Raw genomic sequence first — 8868 nt, forward strand, 5'->3', positions numbered from 1 at the left:
ATAAACGACTACCTGTTCTATGTTTATGAACATATTGCATATTGTAATACATGATGCTACGGAAAAAATGAGCCAATATAGAACAAAGTCTACTTTCTAATATCAAAGTGGAGGAAAGTTAATTCAACTTGCAGACTTCAGATTTCATCGAAAAACATCACCAGTGTGTTGGCTAACTGCGAGCAAAACCCTATAAATATGATTCATTACGAAAGCAGAGCATCTCTGGCCAAGTTTTCTCTGGGGTTCAGATGGATGGGGGACTGTGTGTCTGTGAGAGGGGAAGTAGTTAAAAAAAAAAAAAAAAAGGATCATGTTCATTAAAAATGAACAATAAATACTAAAGTAGAATAAGAGATAGGAGAGATTTAGAATACAATGGACAGACTTGGTTAACCCCTCGAGTGGTAACGTAGATTATGTTACCGGTAAGCCTTGTAAGTGCCAATACTGATGTAATCAATATTTTGTTTAACTTGACACAGTTCTTACATTTGCTATATGCAACTAATGGTAAGGTTTTTCAATAGCAGGAAACTTCAGCTTCCTCAGAAGCTCGCTTTAAAATAATATGTTTCGGCTGCAGGGAGCAACAGCTGACTCGCGTACAGTATAGCTACTGCTACAGTCTGATATATAGATGCAAAATAATTGTGACAATGTTTTTCCTCTAACAAACGGGCGTTATTTCGCATAAAACGTTCCAACAGGCAACCAAGGTTCTTCAGGGTTTCCTCCAATGATAAAAATCAAGAAACGAACAATGATGATTATTAAACACAATGTGTACAGGAAACTGTTACTGTGTGTATATCTCACTTTACGTGCTGTCATTGAAATGTGACATAAAGCTTTGTTCTTTTTTAGCTAGTAGACTAGAGTGTCTTTCAGCATTTTCTCCTTCTTCGTAGAATGTAGTAGGACTACTTGACCAATTTCTTTACAGATTCCAAAACACAGCCAGTTATGTGAAATGTTGCAATTCAGCCAATATATTTAGATTTCTGGAACGCTAAAAGAAAGAATAGAATGTTGCTAGCTGCCAAAAAATGAGAACCAAGTGACAAATTTTAATGATAGCTAAGAAATCGTGAACATTTATCTGACAGTGGTGGTGGTGGTGGTTGTTGTTGTTTTTCTTTCTTTACAATTTGATTTACATTGCACTGACACAGATAGGTCTTGCGACAACGATAGGATACGAAAGTCGTAGGAGTGGGAAGGAAGCTTCCGTGGCCTTAATTAAGGTACAGCTTGGTGTGAAAAGGAGAAACCACGGAAAGCCATCTTCAGGGCTGCTGACAGTGGGGATTGAACCCACTATCTCCCGGATGCACGCTCTCAGCTGCGCACACCTAACCGCACGCCAACTCGCCTGGTGATGATTATTGTTTTAAGAGGAAGTACAACTGGGCACCATCCTCATCAGAGGGAAAAGATGGAAGGGGTTTCACACTTTGCTCCGAAGGGCATTAAATGAAAGACTCCCTAGCCCTCACAGGGTTGGAAAAGAACAAGAGTTGACCAAGAGAGGTTGGATAGGATAGATGAAAGTGAGGACCCTGGCACAAGTAAGTGGAAGCAATGTCAGGACTCAGCTAAGGGCCATGTAGTCACCAATCCACACTCTCAAGTTAAGAGCCCCTGAGGTCCTTTTAGTCACCTATTACAGCAGGCAGGGGATACTGTGAATGTTACTATACTCCTCTCATCCATAGGGGGTTAAGGGAAACAGACTTGGCACTTCTAGCATAGAATTGTGCAATTTCAGCTGCCACTCAAAGGATTAGGAGTAAGCCACGGTGATGAATGAAGAGTGGTGGAAGGATGGAATAAAACGGAGAGGAATTGTATTTTCCCCAACTGAATAATGAATGACAATTGAAGAAAAATTAAATATCCACATGTTCGTTTGGAAGAAATGAGTTGCCGCAGCTTTGAAGAGTGAACAGAATCTGCTGCTTAACCAGATATCAAGCGACAGCTTTCTCAGAAGAAAAGAAAAAAATGCACTTTGGAAAATTCACGCATGTAACAAGAAAACGTAGCCGTCACGAGCAGGAGCGGCAGAGAAGGAATATGAGATTCCTTCCTCTCAAGAACAGTTTATATTAAATTTCAAGAAAATGTACGTATATATCTTATTCTGCCTTCATCTGGCATGCACTCTGGCAACACTTTTCCGAGTACTTATGCGAGGCAGATCTCCCAGACACTGCTTCCGAAGTTAAGATACTGTACAAAAGACTCGGGCTTGTCAATTTTGTGTGTGTTCTTAAGGACTGAGAGTGTGCCAGTGGCAGCGTGATGCAACATCCACTAGCGTGCAACATCTAACAAGCACTTCAAGACTGCTTTATATTTCAACCACTAGGTAACTCGAACAGCATAACATAGTATCTGACGACTATCATATCTTTTAAAGACAGCATATCGGGAAACAGTGAGAGTGAAGTGCAGGAACAGCTCAATGTATGGGAGGAAGTTGTGTCATCTTATGGAATGAAGTTCTCAGCCCAAAAGAGTGAAGTGCTGGTAACGACACAAAACAAGAACCGAGTGTATAATGGCATAACATTAGGAGAGGAGCATTTGAAAAGAGCTGAAACCTGGGAAGTTTAATTGAAGAACATGGAGGAAACAGGATGGAAATCAATGAAAGAGGAAGAAGTGCAAATGGATTCTTTGTGAGTGTGGGAGGATTGATATGGAACAAGGATGTACCACAGAGATGTAAAGGAATTATCTACAAGATTTATTTTGTGCCAATTTTGACATATGGATCAGAAATGTGGGTGATGAATGAGAGGAATAAAAGTAGATTGCAAGCAGTACGACTGAAGTTTCAAAGGTGTCCAGTAGGTTTAGCAAGAATGGACAGAGTAAGGAATGAGAGAGTTTGGAAAATATTAAATAAGGTACCCCTACAGGAAAAGAGAGAAAAATCAAGACTGTAAGGTATGGACATGTTAAGAGAGTGGAAGAAGGGAGGATACCAAGAAAGATGTTAGAAATGGAGTTGAAGGGAAGGAGACCTGGAGAAAGACCGAGGGACAGATAGCTGAGAAGTGTAAAAAAGAGCATCGAGGCAAGAGGAGGGAACTGGACGACACTGAGAGAAGAGAAGTGGTAGATGGAGAGGCTTATATTCCAAGCACACCCAGCCTGTGGTTGTCCCGTCCGACTTTATGTATGTGTGTAAAATAGCCTTGAAGGTAAGGAATTTTGTAAATTTCAGTTTTGCAACAACTGAAATTTGGGACCAAGTGTTTGTGAGCATGCAAATTTTGGCAGAAGTTATGGTTATTTATTCCTGCATCAGAAAGTTAGTGTTACTTTCAGTACAGTTCTCATTAGTTCACTTGAAGGTGTCATTCAAGGCTTTGGAACAAATACTTTATAATTTTTTCTTTTCTGAGAGATGTCTTCAATCATTTTCTTAAGCTGGAATTTAAAGAAAAATGCATGTGGATTAAAGTAAATATTCACGTTAATTTCTCAATTTATAAATTTGTTTTGATTGACACTTAATTAAAGAAGCGTCTTGTACAATAAACCAAACCAAACTCCATAGCACGCAACAACCGAGGGCCATGGCCTACCAAGCGACCGCTGCTCAGTCCAAAGGCCTGCAGATATGTGGTGCTGTGTGGTCAGCACAACGAATCCTCTTGGTCGTTATTCTTGGCTTTCTTGGGGCCGCTACCTCACAGTTGGACAGCTCCTCAATTCTAATCAGGTAGGGTGAGTGGACCTCGAACCAGCCCTCAGATCCAGGTAAAAAAAATGACTTGGCCGGGAATCAAACCCAAGGCCTCTGGGTAAGAGGCAGGCATACTATCCTATCCCTACACTGCTGGCACTTGCACAGTTAAAAAATATGATTTCATGTAGGCCTAACTTACAACATTGGCAAATTTTCACTGTCTGTACTTGCAAGTCTGAAAGATTTTGAATTTACTGGCACCGCCAGTGCAGCTGATCACAATGGCAATAGCACATGAGCCTTGGTAGAAGATAATGAAAATCTGGTCTATACACAGGACAAGATTCAGGTGATAGTCCTATAGCTCACCCCCCCAAGTGTGGGGCCCGTAGAATACATGCACTATGAATTTCCTGCCTGTAAAAAGGGCAACTAAAACGAGGACCCACAGTGTTTTGACTTGGGAGAGTGGGCTGGTGACCACGAGGCCCCAAGTCTGGCATTGCTTCCACTTACTTGTGCCCAACTCTTCATCTTTCCTACCCGGCCTGCCTGGTCAACTCTGACCACTTCTGACCTTGACGGCCTAGGACGTCTTTGATTTTCACGCCCTTAATGCCCCTTACTTTTCATTCACCGATACCTTAATTCTTCAAAGGGTCGAAGCGCTTCTATTTTTTTCCTCTGATTAGTGTTAATAGAGGACAGTTGCCTCAAAGATGAATTTCCTCTTATAACAAAAATAACCACACTACCTTCTGAACTGGTCCGTCAAGGCAGCATGCCAACTAATTTCAACATTCTGATTATGCTGGAACCTAGCAATGAAAGAGGGATTGTATTATAGTTGAGGCTACCGTGTGCAGGAATTTTGATCCAACGCCATTCAGGCTGCCAACTTGATAATTTCAATATTGTTTTACTCTTCCAGATGACATAAAAATATAAACTCTGCAGGATGAGAAAATGCAAGACTGTAACGGGACACTTAGCCCAATACTTGAAATAAATTAGCCTATATCTTAATGAAGACTTTGAAATATCCTTGCTCCTAATGTGTTCTTATGGGAGATTTGGTAATAACCATAGCAATGTGCTGTTCTCCCTCCATACTGATTTCAGATGGCAAGGACAATATATTGAAAATGATCTTTCAATATCTAAAGACACGTCAGGGTAGGACCTTGAGAAAGTGCATTTTGCAACACCACAGTTAAAAGCCCAATGACTTCTTTCTGACTATCCACAATTTGGGTACAATAAGAATTCTTGGAACTGTTCCAAAAAGAACAGAACCTTCCAAATAATATTTGCAACTTAGATCAGAGATTCACACATTACCTCTTGCGTGAGTTCAGCTGCCTGCTCCAAACTGTCTAGGGGATCTGCCTCCACGGAAGTTCCAGCTCTGCTGCTGGAAGGTTCAGGAGACAACCTTTCCCTCGAGCTTGATGGGACTGGACTTGGTGAGGTTCCTCCATCAACATTTAATAAATATGCAGTCACATCATAGCTGTGCGAGTTTATCCTGTTGTATCGCCCAAGAGCATTAAGATCTTCAAACACTTCTCGCTCATAGTTTAACAAAACAGAGTCCAAGCTCTTAGGATGTAAATATAACCTACGGTGAATCAATGTCTGAGCATGGGCCCAGCTAGTCCCGTCAGTCAAATCGTGAATACCAACTCCTACAGTGGGAATATCATAACCTAGATAAGAGTCTGGATCCACTCGCAGGAGGCTAAGTATTATAGCCAACTGGAGCAGATCATCACGATACATTTTCTTAAGGCACAGCATTGCTACGTCCTAAAATGTCATTGGATGTAAACACTAGTTTTTAACAAATTATTCTCTCTTCAGCCCTCAAGGGGCTCCACTCTAGTTGCCCTAGCTAACACCAAATGTACTACAAAACGAGTTCTTCACAAACAGTACTATTAATGCACTCATACTATAGATCGTATAATTATTTTAAAAGAAAACACAACACAACGAAGAAAATCGCGAAACGTGTTTTCAGTTTCAAATAAATGCACTATCTCGTAAGGTAAATATATTTCATGAACAATACATTGTGCTATACAATGGTACGGTTAGGACTGAACTCCGTGTCTTTAAAATGAGATTGTTCACAACAATAATGGATGCGAAACATTGTCAGCAATTGGCTAAGACCAAATACACATCAACATGCTAGTAAATAAAACACCGTTGTCAACGGAGCTCGATCCACTCCCGAACTGTCAAATGAAACCGGCAATCTTCTTGTAGGTTACTCATCAACTTGTACGAAGAGTCTTATCTTAACACACTCCTACCATGCAATTAACATTATTTTGTAGTGCGACAACAATGAAATAATGGCTGTCTTTGATATTAACACAAGAACAACAGAACTAACGGATGCTCCGAGGGACTTCACGCCAAATAGAGGACTTCTACACAATACCCACACGCGCTAACACACCAACTTTTCATATGACTCAGCAGTTGGGCAACACCGCGAGTTGTTATGCGCCGATCCACGATCACGTGCTGTTCAAAGCATCATGGGAGAATGACGAAATGTAACTTTACAGAGCCCTTTACTTTTTTTTTTTTTTTTTCAAGCAACATTTCATTATAAGTTTTCCCACGACCGAATAACTGGAGAGCACAATTTCCTTCGTGACATTGCACCAGGAAGAAACATGTACGGATTCATGCCACACACTACATGCGAATGGTTCATATCTCATGTAGCAAAACAAAACAAAACAAAAAAAAAAAACTATGATCATATGGTGGTTAACATGGTTGCCAATATTACAGAGAGAAATTGTTCATGCCACAATTTAAGAGAATATGTCTTACCTGCACATTTTTCGATTTGATAGGTGACAGAGGCGAACCAGGGGAAAGGCTCTTCATCTGTGACATTTCCTCCATCCCCAACATTTTGGAAGTTCTGTAAAATTGTTGACATACATTCAATCACTTCGTTCGAGCTGATAACGAGACGAGCGACAGCTTTAACATGTAAATACAAAATATAAGAGAATGATTGTGGAAGAAATTCATACATACATGGTCTCAAAACACTTGCCTATTCTATTGTCGTATGTCGGCGCGAGTAAATTAGTAAATTCCTTTGGAAAATAGAAAAAATCACGGCGCTAGCTTTCGCGTACCTCACTTTTCTCCTTCCTGTCAAGGTTATAAATTATGACGTCATGGATAGAGTGAAGTTCCATGGATCGTGATCAGAGAAGTAATATATTACTCCGCCGCACATTGTACCGCACGTGTTAATTTTTATAGAAGTAGGACTTATATTTCTCACTGCAATTAATCTTAGTGACACGTACTAATAACTATTGTTTTTCACTCCTGTTAGGCGTTCCCATCTACTGTTGACAACGAAATATAGTACAAGTACCATCTTTCAGTTCATAAGTAAGCGCTACACAAGTGACCAACCCCAGTCTAGGAAAGTTTGTTACGTCAGATTAAAATTCTTATAATAAGTGCACCGTAGGGCGCAGATGTTCGAGAAAGGCGTAACTTTTCTATTTCCTAGCTCGGGGAAAAAAAAAAAAAAACGTGTATTTATTCAGTAGTCATTTTGCCTGCAGTAATTAATTAATTCTGGAAGTATATGAAAATGAAAAGATAGTACCCAACGCTGTTAGCAAGAGAAAGTGGTTGCGTCATCGAACAGAAATAGAAATACTGTATGTAAATAATGATGCGTCTTCACCACAGTTTAGCCAATATACGACACCCGGAAGAGTTCATTGTGTTCAAATGCTCATTATCTCCCAAAATTTTTATATGCAAATCTTACATAATTATGCGACTATCACTTACATGCCGATATGTCTGTTTAGCACGATATTAGGACAAACATGTTGAAACGCTAATAACTGATCGCAAGATTTGAACCCGGTTCTCTTAAGTCTACATGATGTGCACAACAGCCCCACGTTCATCTTGTGAAACGTGCTGTGATAAAATGGGTCGTGGTCTGTGACTGTTGTTAAGTGCACGAAACGGACAAGAATTCATTACCGACCAGGCCAGGCAGGAAGTCTTGACATTATACAATCATGTGAATAAATTGATTCCCATGAACTTTTATTGTATTGTTCCAGAGTCTTTCTTTGGATTAATTACATGGAAGGGTCTCGGACTACGATGTAGAGTGCCGTGCAAACTATGTGCTTTCAGCTATGCGATGTGCACAACCCTTTGACTGTAGGGAAATTCACATTTTCTGCTAAATGAATTCTTGAGGAAAAATGTGAGAGTTAATGAGAGAGGAGCATGTTTCGAGAAGGACCTGCTATTTCTTTTTTCTTTTTAATTGACAACGGCTCCTGCTCTACATGTTCTAACTTACATAGAAGTTGGCCATATATTTCACAATACAGTTAATTTTGTATCAGTTGTTTTACCCTTTTTAAGTTCCATGAATATTGACTTGTGTGATAGTGTTTATGCTTTAGTTACAGAAAACTATTATAGTCCTACCCTTTGTTAGTGAAAGGTAGTGAGATGAAGTCAGCGATCACAATTCCTTGAGCCGGGCTGAGTGGCTCAGACGGTTAAGGCGCTGGCCTTCTAACCCCAACTTGGCAGGTTCGATCCTGGCTCAGTCTGGTGGTATTTGAAGGTGCTCAAATACGACAGCCTCGTGTCGGTTGGTTTACTGGCACGTAAAAGAACTCCTGTGGGACTAGATTCCGGCACCTCGGCGTCTCCGAAGACCGTAAAAGTAGTTAGTGCGACGTAAAGCAAATAACATTATTATTATTACAATTCCTTGAGCTCCAAGTTCTCACTTACTCGCATCAGACTGTCTAGCTTCATTGTTCGTGGTCAAACTAACTTCATCAAAGGAAGTTCTGTCGCTACCTCAAAGCTATTACTGAGATCTAAGTCATCTGTTACTTCAAATTTCCCCGTCATTGTCTCCTTTTACCCGCACATCCTATTTTTAACAACTTTATCCCTCTTCTTTGAAGGATTGAGATCTTTGAACCTACTCTGAAGTTGAGATAGTTTTCTTTTGTGTTCAGATTGATGCTTTCATGGTCCGTAATTGTAGACGTGATATCAGCTTTTGAATTGTCGAGCAAACAGGATGAAATTCTTTACGTTTCGCAGATAACTTTGCT

The 8868-nt window shown here is 40.2% G+C and overlaps 1 protein-coding gene across 2 annotated transcripts in view; it reads right to left on the reverse strand.

Moving 5' to 3' along the window:
- Positions 1-6920, reverse strand: part of cnc (cap-n-collar) — a 553804-nt gene extending 546884 nt beyond the window's left edge. The window contains exons 1-2 of one of the 2 annotated variants that reach the window (XM_067156616.2): positions 6776-6920; positions 6563-6656 (exon numbers count right to left, since the gene is read on the reverse strand). In XM_067156616.2, the coding sequence (XP_067012717.1) occupies positions 6563-6646 (84 nt within the window). In that variant the 5' untranslated portion in view covers positions 6647-6656; positions 6776-6920. Of the gene's footprint in view, positions 1-5047; positions 6264-6562; positions 6657-6775 lie in introns of those variants that run through there. The other variant, XM_067156615.2, reaches the window with a different exon arrangement.
- Positions 6921-8868: the final 1948 nt, after the last annotated feature.

This window comes from Anabrus simplex, chromosome 12, assembly GCF_040414725.1.
Source record: "Anabrus simplex isolate iqAnaSimp1 chromosome 12, ASM4041472v1, whole genome shotgun sequence".
NCBI classification, from domain to species: Eukaryota; Metazoa; Arthropoda; class Insecta; order Orthoptera; family Tettigoniidae; genus Anabrus; species Anabrus simplex.